The sequence below is a fragment of the Blennius ocellaris genome (genome assembly GCF_963422515.1).
Source record: "Blennius ocellaris genome assembly, chromosome: 1".
Lineage (NCBI taxonomy): Eukaryota > Metazoa > Chordata > Actinopteri > Blenniiformes > Blenniidae > Blennius > Blennius ocellaris.
The window spans coordinates 29541233-29561162 of NC_137650.1; the positions used below are offsets into that span (position 1 = coordinate 29541233).

The window sequence follows — 19930 nt, forward strand, 5'->3', positions numbered from 1 at the left end:
ATCTACCTTAATTTTATGTGAACTAACTTAAATAAAAATGATAGGTTGATATTCATTTAAAAAAATAAAAGAAATTGTTTTTGATATTTTATAGACTGAAACTCAAGTGTTTTGATCATGTGAGAATATTCCTTTTAAATAATAATTCATCACGGGTGTTGAACAGCACATTCATGGGTCCTTCATGTAGCAACAGCCTTTCTTGTACAAAGGCTTAGCAGGGTTTCTTTGGTTCAAAAGAAGCAAAAGAAACAAACAAACAACCAAACTGATACAATTTATAGTTGCTTGGCATCTCAGTGTTACGGATCATTTTCAACAATGTTCTGACATCTTCGAACATTTTGTATGTGGTTGCTAATTTTCACTGTGTACCGTCCTCATCAACTACCTTTATGGTCTTTTTGAGGCTTGAGTAGGAAATGATGATGATGATGATGATGATGATGATGATGATGATGATGATGATGATGATGATGATGATAGGGACATTAGTAATTATTAATATATTTGATATTATTGCTGTTATTATAGGCCATGTTGTAGGATGGTGGTGCCATGGTTACCGGTCTTGTCTCATGGCACGAAAGCTGACTGGGTATTTCTGGGTGGAGTTAACATGTTGTCCTAGTGTATGCATAGTTTTTCTCTATGTTTCATCCAACAGTCCAAATAACATCCATGCGTAGGAAATTCATCCATCCATCCAGTTATCTTCTATATTGCTTAATTATGTTTTAGGGTAGTAGGGCACTGGAGCCAATCCCAGCTCACTATTGACGAGGGCTGGGTACACCTTGGACAGGTTGCCAGTCGGTCACAGGCAAACATAAAGATACAGACCACCACCATAATAATAATAATAATAATAATAATAATAATAATAATAATAATAATAATAATAATAATAATAATAATAATTATTATTATTATTATTATTATTATTATTATTGTTTATTTATTCAAAAACAATGCCGTTTGGTTTTTATTTTCTCATCCACCAGTATAAAATCATGATGAGTACTTAATTTGTTAACTTTTTTCCTGTCATTTGTATCTTATTTATGAAACTTGTCCTGATTTCACTTGGTTTCATTGTTATGCTGATAAATAACGTTACATTGTTATTTCGGTGGATTATTATCCTGAAAAGAACCTCCATATAATTGCCGTTCTTGTTTTTAAGAAACATGTTGACGCCCTCTCGTGCCACTTTTGGTCATTGCCAGTCGCGTGGCAAGCGACGTCACGAAAGCGACGGAAGCAGTGAGCGTGAATCTGGCTGATTCATTGTCGCTCGTTGGAAGAATTCGACAACCCACAGTTAAACTTTATCGCTGAGACAAGCTGAGGATTTCTAAGCAGGTAAGCATCGACACAGCTTCTAAAAACTGTCACAGCGTCTTTGAATGTGACAAGACTAAATCAGCGTGAATTATTTCTGGCTATTTTCCCGATCTGAAACAGTGCGGGCTGAGTTAGCATCGGCAAGCTAACGTATTGGCCAATGAAACGAGAATTTCAACCGATACGTTTTGATATAAATCTTGATTGTAACAAATATATATTCCCACACTCACGTCAGTTTAATGTAAATCGTTATGGTCAACGTGTTTTTTTAGTGCTTTGTTTACTTCCCGTGAGTGTGCAATAATTTGCTAAGCTAACAGTTATTAGCTCTGCTATGTTTATCCTCTGGATAGTGGATCACCTGCCTTTTTTACTTTAGAGACATCTGACCTGTAGTATGAAGTTTATTGTGGTGAATATCTCCACTTTTAACATTAACACGGCACAGTATTTTTCCGGTTAATTTGGCGTGTTCACCAAACGTGTCACAAACACAGAGTGAAACATATTCAACACATCTAAATCAATTTATTCACTTACATGATAGATTTGAATAAGTTGTAAACAATTAGAATCTGAGATTCCTGGGGTCAGAAATAGGTCAATGTATTATAGTTGACACAGTTAATGTCGAGATAGAACAATAGTTTCCGTGGCCTTTCTTGCAGAATTACTTGAAATGGTGTAATGAGATGGTCATTAGCATCAGCTTTTTAACAGTTTAATAAAGCACATCTTCCTTTGTGGTACTTTTCATGTATAAGACCATACGTTACTCCTCTTCTTTTGTGTGGTGAAATCTGTAGATCACAATCGCACATGCATCTTCCTGATTATAACACTTTGTGGGTGAGAAAATTCTTAATTCTTAAAAAAAGCTTAATTCTAAAGATGTATTTTTTTTTTTTCGCCCCACAGATCTCATTATGGACCGACTGCTGAGGCTTGGAGGTGGCATGCCCGGGCTTGGCCAGGTAATGCAAACAAAATGATTAATGTTTAAGAATTCAAATAACTTACTATGTAAAGGCTTTATGAAGAAAACTCGATTGATTGTGAGAATTTAATTTCTACGACTATTGCCAGGTTCATTGTTTGCTTCCTTGGTGTTTGAAAGCCCTGATCACATGAGTACAATCTGCTTTGACCACCCCCAGGGCCCACCAACAGATGCACCAGCTGTGGACACTGCAGAGCAGGTGTACATCTCCTCCCTGGCTCTCCTCAAGGTAACCTCACTATCAAAGGTGTAATGATTGATTTCTTTTCAAACAGCATCCTTTGTGACCCCTCATGCTCTTTGCTTTTTTGTTAGATGCTGAAGCACGGGCGTGCTGGCGTGCCAATGGAAGTTATGGGCTTGATGCTGGGAGAATTTGTTGATGACTACACAGTGCGAGTTATCGACGTTTTCGCCATGCCCCAGTCAGGAACAGTACGTATTAAGAGTGTTTTTGTAAGCCACGTATAACTGTGGTTTCCAATACATTCTAAAATCTAGAGCAGACATCGAAAACATCAATTGGTGTAGTCACTGGTCTGTTGTGCTGGTTTTTTTTGCAAATAATGGATCAAGAATGAGGTTTGCAACCTTTATCATGGGTTAAGGTTAGTTTTATTTCATTCATTGACGAAAGAGAAAAAAAAACTCATTCAATACAAAACAAAAATTTCCAAACTTATGTAATCTGCCCCTTTATATTCCAAAATCAGCTTCCAATAACAATAAAAACAGACAACAAACGACAAACAATATGGTTCAAGGAAAATGTGATTTTCTTAAAATCACATTGTTGTGACACTTGACTTGTCTGTTTTGTCTGTGTTCATCACAAAAACGCCATTTCTGCTCCTGACAGGGTGTGAGCGTTGAAGCAGTGGACCCCGTGTTCCAGGCCAAGATGTTGGACATGCTTAAGCAGACGGGCAGGTAAGACTCTCAGACGTATAGCTAATGTTGGATAACAATTACTTCAGTCAAAATGTGAACAATAAACACATCCTGACATCTAATTTCAGTTTTTCTGTCAAATTACAGTTTATATTACAAATGAGATGTCAGCTCCTGAGTGTCTTTAGAAGACGTCTACTTTTTTGATGAAGAGACCAGCTTTCCAGGAAAAAACTTGACCAACTGTTGTTTTTCTTCCCCCCCCCAAAAAAAACCCTCCACCATCAGACCAGAGATGGTTGTGGGGTGGTACCACAGTCACCCTGGTTTTGGGTGCTGGTTGTCCGGGGTGGACATCAACACACAGCAGAGCTTCGAGGCTCTGTCAGAACGAGCCGTCGCAGTGGTGGTGGATCCCATTCAGAGTGTTAAAGGAAAGGTAAGTAGCTCCTATGTGCCCGATTGTACCCGATTCTTTAAATGTGAATCAGGGAGCATCTACTCCCGAGTCTGCTGTTGTGACCTTCTGCCCCTGCTGCGTTCAGGTTGTCATCGACGCCTTCAGATTGATAAACGCCAACATGATGGTGTTGGGTCATGAACCGAGGCAAACCACGTCTAACCTGGGTCACCTGAACAAACCCTCCATCCAGGTAACGCCTTGTCCACTCCGTGTGTGCATTTCTCTTACAGCCAGGAGATGACACCATTTTTATCCATTTGAGTTCCATGAAACGTCTAATCCAGTCGCCAATGTCTCAAAACTAAGAAACCACGCACATTGTGAAAGTCCGTATGTTCACAGCGGTTCAGAGTGAAACTGATCGCTTCCCCTGTGAGAAAGCACAAAGTAGAATTAATTAATTTCCAACAAAGCAGAAGGCTGCAAGTCTCAATATTTGCAAAGCACGTAAAGAATAAAGATGTTAAATGACTTGAACTGTCTGTTTTCAGGCTTTGATTCATGGACTCAACAGACACTACTACTCCATCACCATCAATTACAGGAAAAACGAGCTGGAGCAGAAGGTTTGTGTTACAGGCGTTTGAAACGTCTGTTATTCTTATTGGTGTTTTTTGTTTTTTTTTTTTTTAATAGAAAGTAATGAACACGGCTTGTCTTCAACCTTCAGATGCTGTTGAACCTGCACAAGAAGAGCTGGATGGAGGGTCTCACCCTGCAGGACTACAGCGAGCACTGCAAGCTCAACGAGACCATCGTCAAGGAAATGCTGGAGCTGGCCAAGAACTACAACAAGGTTTGGACTTTCAAATAGAAATATCATTCTTTACTTCATGATCGGTTTGTTTTTAACGCATTTATATAAGAGGTTGACTTTCTGATGTTTTTGTTGTAGTTATTTGACTTCTTTGATTGTTGAAACATCCATTTTTGTTGCTTCTCATACTAATAGAATTTATGAAAAAAAATAATCAATGCTGTTATATCATTATATATTGGTGGAGTGATGCATACTTAAGAGCGCTACTTACCTGAATACTAAGACACTGTTGTGTTTCCCCCTCAGGCTGTTGAGGAAGAGGACAAAATGACCCCAGAGCAGCTGGCAATCAAGAATGTTGGCAAACAGGTAAAAAAAAATAAAAGGTTTGGGTTAATTATATGTTGTCAGGCAGGTGTTTGTGATGTTCACAGATAAAATAAAAGAGTCAGACGTTACAGACCGACGTGTCGTCACAAGCAGATGATTTACAGCTCTGTTGGGAATACTGCCGACTTGAGTTGCAATTATAATTTTCCCTCATCAAATCTTCTCGTTCTTGCCCTTGCAGGATCCCAAGAGACACTTGGAGGAGCACGTAGATGTTTTAATGACATCCAACATTGTTCAGTGCCTAGCTGCCATGTTGGATACTGTCGTTTTCAAGTGATGGCCCTCTGTGTATAACTGTTAATATTACAAGCCTTGTTTTCTTTTATATAAAATAAATGTATGTATGAAATGTTCTTGTGTCTGGCTTCAGTTGAACACCTCTGGTGTGGCTCCATCGTCACTGCCTTCTTAAATCTTGAGGATTTTCTTTCTTCGGGTGCTCTTATTTCCCCAAATTGCACAAACACATGATGGTTCTTTTTTTTTTTTTTAATTGGCGACTGTAAATTGGCAATAAGTGAGGATGTGGTTATTTCTCTGTTCGCTCCGCAATGGAGACCTGTTCAACGTCAAGTTCTTCAGCACCTGTGAAACAGTACAGAACATTTCTTAGTATTGTTTTTCTGGTAAAGGTTCCTTGTAAGATGCATTACCAACCCTAACCACTGGGAGGGGCCATTGTCAAATGTTAAGAGCTCAAAATGGAATTCATGAACTTTTGTGTTGCTCCTCAATTTTCTGAAAGTTCTTGCAGCTGTTTAGGTTTTCTTGGATTACTTCTTACAAATGAAATTCAACCGATGTTCAGGTCTAATTTATCAATGACGTCCTATTCACAGCTGTTGATGTTCCTCTTTTAAAGGTCATTATGTTGAGAAACAACTTCCAACAATACTCCCCCCCCCCCCCCCCCCCCCCCAAAAAAAAATTGAAAACACAAGCACACAGTCAGCTTAACTGGAAAAAATGAGTAATTCTATATATGTATTTTAACAATACTCAATTGGGCTTTAGTTCTGCACTATGCAGTGAATGTTCAGCTACATCAGATAATGACACAATATAGAAGAATGAACACAGATTGCATGATTTAGAATGGAACTGTCTTTAACATGGGAGGCTGAGCTGGAGGTGGCAGACATTGTGTGATCCATGTGGGTGAGCAGGATGGACAGAGTAGTTTTTTTATTCATTTACATTTATTGTTTGTTTTTTTTAAAGGTGATGATTGGTTACAATTGTCCCCATAAGGTGGAGGGTTGAAACTTTGAAGTGGCTCCTTTATTTGGCTTCTTTGTAGATTTGTGAAGAAACTATTAGGCTGTTAAACCTTTTTCAACTTTATTATCTTGCACAGGTAATTCTTTAATAGTACAAAATACTGCAATACAGTAGTTTGTCTTCTAAAATATACATCACATCCAGATGTGTCAGGAATGGCCAATGTGGTAAATGGATGAAACTACGGTAATAAAATGGCCATAAATGACTTAAAGGGCTAAAGAGACGGAGGCAGAGCATCTCTGAAAGGTGAAGAAGCACTCATTCTTTCATGTTGACCTTCCTCTGAGTTGTCGTCATCACTGGATCACCTGTGTTTCTTCTGACCGAGGAGGACGACATGTTCAGCATCTAGGAGAACATGTGCCGATTATCAATCACAGCTTATCTGAGTTTCAGTCGGGAGAGGACTGATGTTCTCATTGTGAAAGTTCAACCTCACAGCCAACATCCATCCAAGTTTATTACAAATTTAAGAGGGGGGGGGGGGGCGAGAAAAATGTCTATATGGCTTTACAGGAAATCAGCCAGAGTTGCAGCTCATATTGCAGCATATGGTCTTCTTCTATTCTAACTAGGCAGATAGTTCAGACACACATGGGCCCCCTGCCATTATATTGACCGTAAGAGGCGTCACGTTACATCATCTTTCTTCCCGAACAAAATCTTTGCAACCCACACAGGAGTGAAATGTTGTTTTTTTGTCTCGCTCTCCTTGTGCAGGCATGGAAACATGTTACGATATCAGGCTGTGAAATTAAACCCTTTCTAGCCGCATGGGAGTGATAAATACAACCCCGCCATGATCCATAAGGTGAACTCGTTAGAGCCTTATAGAAGAAATCTTCTGGGTGTGGGATACAAGCTGGCTGGGATGCATACATTTATTCTTTCAGCGTTTTTTTTAATTTTTCTCATGTACATTCTGTATGTTTGTGTGTTGAGCTTGCGCCACACATTTTATGTTGTTAAAGTGCTGAGTGGACTGTTTTCCAGGTTCCTTGCCAGCTGAAATAATGGAGGCATGTTCAGACTCAGTGTGACGTATCCTTTTTGGAGATGTCTCGGCGAGATTATGCACTCAAACAAAACCCAAAAGCCACACGGCGCAGCAACAACAATGCTATCTCTCTGGACCGCAATGAGAGACTTCCCCTCTTCAAGAAGCTTGAACCAGCTGTTTTTATGTGACAAACCACTTCTAAGCACATGAGCTAAAGGATGGAGGCTGTAAACAAGCCAGGGGCTTTAATGGAGGCTGGTGAGCTTTGGTGAGGTTTAAGGGGACCGATGACGCCCATGAGGTCTTGGCAAAGTGACAAACCAGTTAGAAATCAGACAAACAATCTCACGTAAAGTTTGATGTACAAGCTGTCGTTAGGTTTGATTTTCTTACATGATCTTCACATGTGGTCCTGAATAAAATATATATATATATATATATATATTTACATTTGATAGCTTTAGATATTTATATATACATGTCAATCTGTAGGAGACTTTATGAAACCCTGATTATCAACTTAGGATCATACAAACCGATTTTCTTTCTTCCTGTAAAGCATTTTAACATCTGTTTGATGGATCGGCACAAACTGTTCCAGAGACGAACATCGATCCTTAATCATGAGTTCAAATGTGAGTAACCTTTCATCTCAGAAGCCACCGTGTACCTGTTTCACATGAGTTGAATACTCTCCAGCATGCAAACAACGATAAATAACAAGAAAAATAAGAAATCTACTAAAGGGCATTTGTATTTTTGTTCGAAAATAATAACATGCTCTAAGCTTCTACTCTAATGTGTTCACATAAGGATTTTAACTACATGCAACCAAAGCTGAAGCAAATGCTGGTCCCATTATTATTCCATAATATTGCCTTTTAAACTACAAATAGTGCATTTGTTTGTTTGTTTTTCCTAAGAGATTATCTTTCAAGGTCCATAATTGGATATTGTCAGCCATTTTGTATTTTAAATTAATAATAAATCATTCTCAAATGGTAAACATGTTGATCATTATAATGTGGAAATCTCAGAGCAGACTCCTTGGTCTGAAAGGAGTTTTTTAGGACCGCGAGAACACACCGAAGCTGAAGTTTCTCACAATAATTTTTTAATACCTTTCATGGCAACCACCTCTATTAGGTGCATGAATGCGACTAACGGTGCAAAATACTTTATGGCTGTCGGTTAAAATGCATTTGACGTCTAATTTACTTGAACTACTCAAGAAAAAAGTTTCCATCTCAACACCCTCCTTTTCAATATGAATTGCAGACGTCACCTGGTGAGGATCATCATGTCATATGATTGAAATCTCCACAGCAGCTCATATTTTCACATGAACCTGTAAACTCTTTTTTCTTTTCTCCTCTAACACACTTTTCAAGTAGGAAGACTGTAAAATCGACTGCAGGTGTGGGACAGACAGCATTTCTGCAAGTTGCAATTGCATGTGAAATCTGACATATAATATATATATATTGCTGCACATCTGGAGGAGCATCTCTTTGGAATGATTAACATCCCCCACCCCAACCTCCACCCCCAGGTCTGTTTCTACATAGTCTCCATAGAGCACATTCTCCAAACCCCCTACATTAAAAAAAAAAGTTTTTTATAAACCATAAATTTTACTGCGAATCCTTTTGGTATTTCAATGTAATGTAATCTATCACACAGCTGTGTCATATCATCCTGAAGTCTTGCCCTGGCCCCAGTCAGTGTGCCCTCAACCTGTGAAGACCGTTGCTTTTACAACTAATCTCTTCAGGCTGTGAATTAACAAATTTGCAGTATCGCATGTCTATGTTCTGTTTGTCCCTGCCTGGACTGTTTAATACTAATGTGTACTAACTGTGATGAATTGTACCATTGCATGCGGGAGGAGCCCATCAAGTGAGATGTATGTGAGCTGATATTTAAAAAGAAAATGTTGTTTTACCCCGATGAAACACTGGGGTGGGCTGAAATGTTCTTCTCAGTTTCTTCTTTCTATACACAGCTGGTTGTAAATGTTACAGATCAGTTATTATTGAGGTTTGCCAGCAACAGACTACTTAGTTGTCATATATTAGCTACACTCGCCTTTTGTTGATAATCTTCTGATCTTCTCCATCCCAATTAAAGTCAGCCCAACAGAAACACAATATATACTCGTGCAATAAAATGGAAATTAAATTTTCTATTTAGTCATTGGCATTGATGTTGTCTGGAGTTAAGATTGTGAAATGTTTTGCACTCTTCGTAATTATATTTTGTTATTCTCAAATTTCTATCGTCTTTATTCCAGTCACTGTTTGTGTCTTTTTGCTTCACACACACCCCCAAACCGGCTTTGAAGAATTCCTGAATTATTTTGACATCGTGCTCCTGCAGATGCAGCGGTGTGTACAAGGAACACTTTGTCCTCTGAGCCGTGATAAACTGTTTTTGCCTGGAAAAGGAAACACTGACTAAGACCCCATTTGTTTTTCAAGCATGTGCAAAAAAGATCTGTTTCTTCAGGGAGGGCTGCTGGTCAAAACGGTCGTTCACGCAGCGAGCCTGCCGACCCGCCGCTCCTTATAATTACGTGAAGTCATTTCTCCCCGTGTTTGCCTTCTTGGTTATGCAATGAAGCCATATGCTTCCAATCCACGGGAGAAAGTCAGAAACAAATACGCACGAGAATTTACGAGACGCTCTTATCGCCCATGGAGGATAAACACATCGGGGAATACATAGCTTACCCCCACCATAGTGTTTGTCTAAACGTGCACTCTTGAGATATTGGATGGACAAATGATGGAGACGAACGATAGAAGAGCGAGCGAGTAAACAGACGCCATCCAGTGCATCGGTGGTGATTCAGTGTTTTCATCAGTAATCGGAAGTTTTGGACAGCAGGGAATATTTTAACGAACAAAGCAGCTGCATGATTCTCCCCAGCTGAGGTTTCTCTGCCCGTGTCGGTTCTTTTGAGTGGATTTCCACCACTTGTGCATCCTGCAGACTCGACTTCCGTGGTTGTGGCACAGTAATGACAGTGAGCCGGTGCTGCGGTGTTGTGATGGTACCCGTTGCCCCGGGGGCCGGATTGAAACGTTACACAGTGGCCTCGGAATGATGATGTCACCGTCCACAGTGTTTCCACCACAGCCGAAGGCCTGCACAGATCAAGCGAGTGGGTGGCGTGTGACCAGCAGAGAGGAGGGTCTTTCTGAAGCACAACCACAAAAGAGGGGCGCTGTGTTCACTCGTCTGGTCTTCAGGGACTCACTGTCTGGCTCGGTGTTATTTAAGTCAATAATGAACGCGGCATATTCCTGCACACACTGGAAATCATGCGCAACCTTCCCGTATATTTACTCTTCCTCCCTCAATGTATGAGGGGGACAAAGATCGGTATATTATTCTACAGTTCAGCCGCAGTTCTTTACAGTTTTGAGTTAACTTTGGGAAAGGTTAAAGCCTTGTGGAAATGTTGCAGGGAAGCCTGCATCATTTATGTCATGCAGGAATGTGACTGAGGAAATTTGAAGTGGATTTATTGGTTTCATGGCAACAACTTGTTGAATTAGCTTCTTTAGTTGTTAATTGTTTAGTTTGAACTTTGTTGTTAATTAGTTGAATTGACATCAAAGCTCATTGGTTCTGACTTTACACTTTAAATATTATCATGTTAGTCAATAAAAGCTGCTAAAATATGTTTCTGGCTTTTCAACAAAAATAAATAAAAAGATCTATGCGGGAACTTGACTTCTCCCTGGTCACTTTTCTTTAAAAACCACTACATTTCCTCTTTGGTTGCAAGACTCTCGTTGCTGACCAAAGTGTCTCCAAAAACAAACTCAAACTTTCTCAACACTTCGCCATATCACCGTCACTGCAGAAGTCATATTTAGATTGCACCGTATATGATTCAGAAGTCTTTGAATGCACGTCTGCAAACGCAGGTCAACTATAGTTCAACCTTGATTATATTGTATCTGCCTAAATATCAGGAGAGAAAAAAAAAACGTTTGTTTTACATACAGGTGGTCAGCTGATATGTTACTTCCTTTACCTTTAGGTGTATTTCTCAACTCCTGTTGTGTCACAGTTTCCAGTGAGTCAGATGCACAGCAGATCAAATAAACTGCTTCAATAAGTGAAGAAAGACGTCGTTCCGACTATTGGAACTGACTAAATGACATCTCTGATATCACACGCTACATTCTTGGAGGACAGAGCGAGCGTTTAATCATATAGGAGGCAAAAACATCAAACATACACAATCAGGCAGATGCATGCAGATGCACACTCCGATGATGTCAGACTAATTTTACGGCGACGTTGATACATCACATTAACAGTCTTCAAAGCTGCGGCGTGAGACAGATTACCCTCCAGTTGACAGTTTGTCTAACAAACTATTGCAATGTCAGCCAAAGTGAATGTGAGGCAAGGTTTTAATGTTTTATTGAGATCTGGCTCAATTTTGAGCCGAGTGCCGTGTTGGATTTTTTTGCACGCACAGCTTAGATTAGAAATTTCAGTTACGGGCACTGCTGAGTAATGCAGTCACAAGTAAGAAAGCAAATTACTTTGGTTTTATTACAAGATAATTCTGTTTTACTGGGCTTGTAACTCTTGCAGTGGTGAGTTCTAACACGGGATACCAATGGGAATCTCCTTTCAATACAAACTTGATGTTTTCTTCGCGCACAGATTTTCTTTTCTGCTGGGAAATAATGCAATAAGGTTTGTCAGTGTTCCCGTCCGCAGCCTGTGAGTCATTCTCTCACCGCTCGGCTATGATTTTTGTCGCGCTGCAGTGCCATGTATGTGAGTCACTGGCAACCTGAAGTATCAGAGTGATAGTAAAATGAGCCCACGCTGACTTATGACAGAAAGTGCCCTTTATTTGTTTTTCAATCCGAGAAATCAGAAAGGTTGGAAACACTGAAAATAGAGAACATGGTGAAAAATCAACATGCTGTGGTTGAAGAAGCTGGCTCTCTCTCTGCCAGTCAGTAAAACATCCTGGCATTTCCCTCAGAAATGACGCTGTGGCAAATGGTCTGAGAGAGGCTGCAGTTGGCCTCACATGCAGCCAAATGGAGAGAGGAATTCAGACCGAGACCAAAAAAGGTAGTGAAGAGGAAGGAGGAGTGTGGGGGGGAGATGGTGAAGTGAAAGAGAGAGAGAGAGAGAGAGAGAGAGAGAGAGAGAGAGAGAGAGAGAGAGAGAGAGAGAGAGAGAGAGAGAGAGAGAGAAGAAACAATGGATAAAGCTTAACATGGAGGAATAATATCCTCACCCACATGAAATTACTTTTTGATGATGCAGCTGTAAGATGCAACTTTCCATTTCCCATTTCCAATATGAATCATTGCCTTTGTGTCTCAAAGGCACTATTGTTTATGAAGCTGATTAGCACTTCATATTATTTTTTGTGCACACATAGGAGGTTATTTTCAAACTCAACTATAGATGATGAGATTCCCTTTTGAACTACATTTCGAAACAGTATACGAGGCTAAAATGGTGTGAAAGTTTGAACAACTCTCATGAAAATGCATCAAAACTATGAATCCTGTTCAAGTCAGCGCATTGAATCCTATGTCATCACTTTATTGTGTAACTTCTTCCATAGTTATATGACTGAAATGCAGCCCTGGCAGTTGCATTCAGTGTCTTAGAGCTGGTTTTGCATTAATTGTACAAAAGATATTGCAGTATAAAAGTCTGGGGATGTAGAGACGCCCCACATCATGTTGTTTCACTTATTCCATAATTACCCAATGAAACAAATATGCTCCTGCCCTATTTACAGGAGCTGAAGTCCTTCAGAATTAGCTGAGCTTCCAACATGGAAAATTAGTCTCTACAATATTCCACTGTCAAGTCATTGACTGATATTAGTGGAAAGTGGCTATGCTTGAAAGGACAAACAAGAAAAAAAAAACCAAGGAAAACATATTCAATCTACCAATCAGAAATATGTTTGATTTTGTATGAGCATATTGAGTATATCTTTGGTTAATGGTGGATTCTACTACGTGCTGTACAGATTGATGATTTAAACGGACTCAATCTGCTTAATCTGAATAGATGGAAATGTGAATTCCTTCATGTAGCCAGGAAGAAGAGTGTTTGTGATCGATCCACTCTTGGCTGAACTGACATTTGCAATCAGCAAGCAATTAACTGTAAAAACAAAGTAACGCCAGTGCATCAGTTAATCTCACTCCCGCTTTGACTGTATTGCACCTATGGTTCCCTGTCGTGGTCTTAATATATTGCCCAGACCCAATAGGGTGAAATTATCTCAAGACCATTCCTACGAATATAAAATAATTACCTGTATATTCCTCCTGTGAGTAAGAACTATCACTCAGCAACCTCCAGCAGATCACTCACCAGGCCTGCTCTGCTCAGTTTGGCCCTGCTGATTGGGAAGACAGTGTGATACTTCAGCTGTTGGTGCCAGAACAGAGGAGAACGCCACAGTTTCTTAAGAAAAGAAAAGAAAAGAAAAAGACAGAGCCACAGCTGTAGGATTTAAACTTCAATTCATGTTTCATTTACAAGATACTCAGTGTGACTCCATGAAATAAGCAAATGTGTGGGAGGCTGAGGATGTGCTCCGACTGTATTTGCTGAGGTGTCTGTGTGTTTCCATGCATATTTGTGGAAGCGTCTGAGTGTGTGTGTGTGTGTGTGTGTGTGTGTGTGTGTGTGTGTGTGTGTGTGTGTGTGTGTGTGTGTGTGTGTGTGTGTGTGTGTGTGTGTACTTAGATTGTATGTCATTGCACCTTCCTTTATTCAAATTCAGCAAATCATTTCCAGTCTGCAGTGAACTCTTTATTTAAAAAATATTCATTATTTATTGATCGAATATTCCAACACTGTCATGCTATATAAGACAGATGTTGTTGTTTTTTTAAACACGGTGACTTCACCTTTGACGAGACAGCGGGCAGGTAGGCCCACTCCTTTTCCACACAGCCTCAGGTGAGCTGGCATGTCCCCGTTGTCTAGACAGGAGTGAGTAATGGTGATTCTTTCTGTTGGGTACATAGTTAACGATATTTCCCGTCACTGGTTGGCAAAGTGTTTTTGTATCATCGGGATCCAGCCAAAATAAAATCCACGAAAGTCGTCTGAAAAGTGCAAAGGAAGTCAAGCACTCCAATAAATCACTGGTGAAACAATAAATAAATAACATGAAAATGGTAAGATTTGTGAGCTAAGTATTAGCTTAACTGTTTTCAGCTTCAGGCCATCGTCTAAATTGGATAAAGCGGTACAGAGGTTGGATGGACGCTGATATGTAACGTCTATGAGCATGGACACAGGACACAGGGTTTTATTCTGGGAACAAGAAGATCCTGATTTGATTCTGTTTGGAGTTTGAATGTTATTTCTATACGTACATATACATAAACATCAACTATTGTCCATCTCTTTGTGTCAGAGTGTGATGTTTGTGATGGTGTGCTGTGTCGTTCACTTACTATTTCTTATTGAATTCATGTCTCAATAGAAAGCACAACACAAACTAAAAGTCCGACAAGCAAGCAACAACACTATTTTACACTTTAGTACACTGATACTTTAATTCAAATGGCTAAGGGTGTTTCGGATTAAACTTTACAGAGGGCTACAGTTTGTGGAGCACAAACTAGGTGAACTTCAACCAAAGGCTTTAGCTGTGGGAGGATAATAGCTGCATTTATGCTGGTAAATTGGAAATTGGCAGAATACAGACAATGGGAAGAAAAACACAGCAGCAACACGAGACTGAAATACATTTTTTGCTTGCTAAGGTCTGGCAAACCGCCGTTTGTCTTCCCTGCGGCGTCTCGGTGGTGAAAGTCTGCTTTACGTCGTCAGGAGGATTCAGAAGGCTGCAGGAGTGCTGGAATGGTCAGACCTGCTATATGTTATGGCCATTTTAGTCTATGGTGATCTGGAGAAACAAAGGTGTGACTAATAAAACACATAATGAAGCAGAAAGTCATGAAAACTGCTCGTTCATTAGGGCGGAATGTTTAAAACATAAAATAGCTCGGGCGAATATCCAAAGTTGCTCAGCAGTTTCCCCAACAAACACCTTTTTACTGCTGAGTGAAATAAGTACATTTATCCTCCGACAACATTGTTTTGTGTGTTTCTGTTTGTTTTTTGGAAACACTTTTCCTGAATATCTGCAAACGATCTTCCTACTAGAAGCTCTTCATTACTTTCTCCCTGGCAGAGCTTGTTCAGGACAACCTGCTCACTGAATGGTGACGCTTCAGGCGGGAGGGTCACGCACACAAACACTCATCACAGACACACACCAACAGTGTGAGTAACTTGGTCAGGGCTGAATGATTGTGTGCCCCGGCTGCCTTTGGAGCTTACTGTCAGTCCTCTGGAAATGTGCCCTGTCTGTGTGAATATCAGCACCTTTCCACCGCCGGCCGATTCAGGCGTTCATTAACAAGATGAACCGTGGCCTCAGTTTCATCAAACGATCTGTCTGAGTTGGTGTGACAACAGGAAAAGGGACAGACTCTTTCACACGGGTCCCAAATTCTGTGCATGTCTGCAAGGCTCCTTTTGCTGCACAAAACCAAGTGTCTATTTTTTCTTTCTTTCCTTTTTTCATTTCAGTGGGTAAACAAGATGCAGACATGTTTCCTGCTTTGCCCTGTCGTCTCATAAAAACTGGGCACAGTCTGGAGAATTCACCACAGGGGAAAAGGACAGATCCTCTTTAATAGGTTGATTCACCACCAAGGAACTGGGGACCGAGTGTGCGAGGGCACAGGTTAAAGAAGCACACAGCCCACATTTTGCCGACCGCACTTCCTTTTGATTAAGTCTGGCGTTTCTCCGCAGCTCACAACACACACACACACACACACAGCGTCATTCTTATGTACACCTGATGTCATGGTTTAAATACACAGACAGAACTTTCCATGACTCCAACTGGAGGAAAAGTGTCGCGAAAGACTACCGTCCTGGAAATAGCATCGCAGCTAATGTCAGGTTTGACTGATGGAGGAATAAACTGTGAGCAGCCTGAAGAAACAGAGCTCTGTGTCGAGTTCAACAGAGCTCAACTTTCACAAAGATCCAAGAGCAAAGTGCTGCTCTTGAATCCGGATGGACCTTTAAAAATTAGCCAAGAGAATGAGGAGGTTAGAGTTACTCATTCTCCAGAAGTTTCTTTTTGAGGTGAAGGTCACCATTTAATTTAATTCTAAAGTTCACGATACAACTGTACAAAGTTAGTCACAAGGGTCAAGGCTTTTAAACTATCATTTATTTATCGATTAGGAACATTGGAGAAATAGATGAGCCAACATGGTAATAACAAAACATGGCTGCAGATCTTGAAGTTTATTTGGCTTGTCCTGATTTTAAACCTGTTAAAAACACAATTACTGTCAGCCTGAATTTGAACAAAACAACTTAACGAGGATTTAATTTCCACATGCACATGGCTTGATTTGAACTTCCCTCTTGTATACAACTTGTGACTTGACTCAGATAATGTGTGAAATATTTTGTCTGGTAACTTTGCTCCTGCGGACTCCGGACACTGATGGCGTGTGAGTGTCCTGTGTGACTCAATATATAATTCAGTTGATGAAGCTCCGCCATTAGCACCCCTGTCATCTCATACCCTCTGCATCCCTCCACGAATGACCACACCCACTCCGGTTTCCAGGGTAACCCTGTCATGTAGCACTGTGTTGTGGAATCTTTGGTAAGTGCTTCGTCAGAGCGTTCGTCTTCGGCGACCTCCAGCATTTGTTGCCAGCGGAGCAGCAGATGCTCTTCACATCCTGTGCATAAAAATTTGGACTGATTCAGACTTGAGCAATGACGAGGACCAGTGAGACTGCTGACAACCTCAAATTCTGTTGCTCAACTGTCTCAAGTATTCACCCAGTGGCTGTCTGGTTCATGAACTCCTGCATAAGTTATATTTTTACATGCAACGTTTTAATGGTCGGCACACGTTTTTTGTGTTCATGCTTTAGTGGCAGCACGACAGATCCAGAGATTTTTGCCACGGCAAACAGCAGCAGATCGGTCAAACGTGGGTGTGAGGGGAATACAGTCACAGGTTTTGCTCATCTCTACCCACCGAGTCCACAAAACTAGCTACCAATCACCATACCCTCAAACTTTCAGCCTCTGTCTTCGAAGTCTTCCAGACTTACTTTCCACCTCTCCATCACTTCACACATCACAAAGCGTTTCCTTCTTCGTCTCCCAACTCTTCCATTCAGCTGTGTTGTTTTTAGGTCTCATTCACCAAATAGCCAGTTTAAAAGTCTGGGATATTTTAGGCAGAAAACCACATATACATAGAATCAAAAGACTTGTTAAAGTTTAACACACTTTGCAAAAGCTTCTTGTTAATTGGAACATTCTTATTTTCTCTATAGAACATCTTCATGATTCACAACGTACCTACCCCTGTGACCACAGACCCTGATATGCGCAATTCACCTATTTATTAGTGACATGGCCAAAATGTTAAAATCAGACTTGTGCTAATTGGAAACTCTGAAAAAAAGATGCCAGGTTTGTTGATTTATTCATCTTTAAAGGAGATTGTGAAACATTTGTTCACCTCTCTTGTTTATTGAGCATATATCCAGTGAGCTGATAAACTAAATGTGATTTTTTGTGACCTTCCATACCTCCATAAGGTGTTCATTTAAAACTTAATGTTTTATGTATTACTCATATCCATGAACAGTAAATGTTAAGACATAAAATGATTTCCCCCAGGATTTTATTAAAGATATTAGACCGCTACTTCTCTCAACCACATGTTTTTAGACTTTGGAAGGAAACTGTAGAAAACTCAACAGCTCACATACAGAAAACGTCCCCAGAGACGAAGGATCTTTCAGGCAAGACTGCAAACCACTTGTCTTAGTATTACATAGGGATGCAAGTGCCTGCATTAATCTTCATCACTTTTTTGCTCCCTATACATATTTTTTTTTTAAATTATTTAAAAAAAATCTCTGGATCCATTCTTAGGCGTATTCTATAGTTTATAAATCATCGCGCAGAAGCAGTTTGTTTTAATAGCCCAAATCTGCAGACTGTTTTTGTCAAGTGCACACTGTTGCTTGGTAATATATACCAAACAATCCCTCATCAACTTACAGCTACATTCCTATAAATCCAAATGCAACAAGTTATGCAATGAATTGTGTAACACGAGGCCTGTTCCGTATTGTTTATGTATTATGGAAAGTAAATGACATCAAAGTGTGATGAAATAAAATCTGAAACCAGCCATCGGGCTCTATGAAGCACTCCCCTGTAATGTCACATTCAGTTCTCAGAAACGATAAGATCCACTAAGGCTTCATCAAAGCAACGATCCTATATACAAATCACTTGGGATCGAAAGATCAATGTAAAGGTGCAGAGGCGGAGTTTATCTTTGTTGAAATATGGAGGTTATCTATGTAAAACATAGATATAAAGAAGAAAAGACACTTTGATATAAGCCAGGCTGCTTTCCAGAAAGGACTTTGACAGACAGCTCATAAATCTAACCGGAAGACCCAACAATAGGATACACCCACACGTCATACCTAAAAACACCATTATAATGGAAAGTGAAGGTTTCTTTTATTCAAACATTTGGGTATACTGTTCCTTTGTGCCAGTTTTTCCACTCCTCCCTATTCTGCACAAGTGTATATTCAGGAAACCTGCTGTATATACAGTAAGTGAATGTGGAAGCCGCAGTTAGGTAATACTTGGGGTTTTTGTAACTGTTTGGCATTTTGATGCTGCACAATTCACTGGTGGAAAATATATCAATGCAGCTTCCACATGGGAGAGATCGGCAACTTATTTATTTATTGCCTATTTTCATCTTCCCCCCCCCCCCCAAACTGTGTCCTCACTGTTTTATGTCTCTGCCCTCTGGCTCGTCTCATTCATTGAGTGCAGTGAGAGAGATGGCTTGACCACAGTCTCACACGCAGTTTGCCTTGCAGCCCAAGTCTATGAGTAAGTTTAGTGGAACCAGCCGCTCCTGCACATGATCTGACCAAAACACCATACTGTGGTCTGGTTTAATACTTTTCCCTCTTTGTGCACATGGAGTTTTGGAAAACATTTAAATTCTTGGCAGATTCATAAACTTCCCGCAATTCACCCACACTGACTTGTGATGGGAATAAAAGCCCAAAATTAAGTTAAGAGACATGATCTTTGTTTAATCCTGCAATAAACTATGCTATTTTGAATTTGAGTACAGTATTTATCATAGTGACTACAAAGCTTTCACTGATTAAGTGAGAAACTAAGAAAATTCACATTTTAATTGGTAAACATTAGTATTTTGAGTTTACATAATATTATTGCAAAACCTGCTGCATTTTGCACACACTGTATGTGCAATGAATATTTGCATAGTAGATAATCAGCTTTATTCAAATCGGGGTGACATGATAGTTAGAGATGATCACAGCATAGTTTAAAAAAATTTATAGACAGTGTTAGATTGTATGCTCTATCAAGGATTCATGTTAAATACTAGTGAATATGAATGAATATGGGGGAAAAACGTATAAAACATAATAAACATAGTGAGACAAATTAGGCTCACTGATGTGTTATGCTTTGAGACTTTTGCCCAAGATGTTTCAGGATCTTTAAGTCATTTATCTCTAAAGTATTGAAACACTTCTCTTAAAATCTTTATGACGGCTGTTCAGCAATGAGTCAACATTTCAAATGAAGAAAAAAAACATGATGATGGTGTTGTTTGACATGGAC

The 19930-nt window shown here is 39.9% G+C and overlaps 1 protein-coding gene across 1 annotated transcript; it reads left to right on the forward strand.

The window, feature by feature from the left end:
* Positions 1–1249: 1249 nt before the first annotated feature.
* Positions 1250–5210, forward strand: psmd14 (proteasome 26S subunit, non-ATPase 14). Its single transcript, XM_080496555.1, has 11 exons — positions 1250–1365; positions 2269–2324; positions 2508–2579; positions 2666–2785; positions 3210–3280; positions 3530–3680; positions 3787–3894; positions 4196–4270; positions 4375–4500; positions 4771–4833; positions 5036–5210. The coding sequence occupies exons 2-11, from the start codon at positions 2277–2279 to the stop codon at positions 5132–5134; spliced, it is 933 nt and encodes a 310-aa protein (XP_080352681.1). The 5' UTR covers positions 1250–1365; positions 2269–2276; the 3' UTR covers positions 5135–5210.
* The last annotated feature ends 14720 nt before the right edge of the window (positions 5211–19930 follow it).

Coding starts and splice junctions, on each gene's coding strand:
- psmd14 (XM_080496555.1), top strand. CDS start 2,277: ATGGACCGACTGCTGAGGCTTGGAGGTGGCATGCCCGGGCTTGGCCAG. Junction 2,580..2,665: donor CCTCCCTGGCTCTCCTCAAG/GTAACCTCACTA, acceptor CTTTTTTGTTAG/ATGCTGAAGCACGGGCGTGC. Junction 3,281..3,529: donor ATGCTTAAGCAGACGGGCAG/GTAAGACTCTCA, acceptor CTCCACCATCAG/ACCAGAGATGGTTGTGGGGT.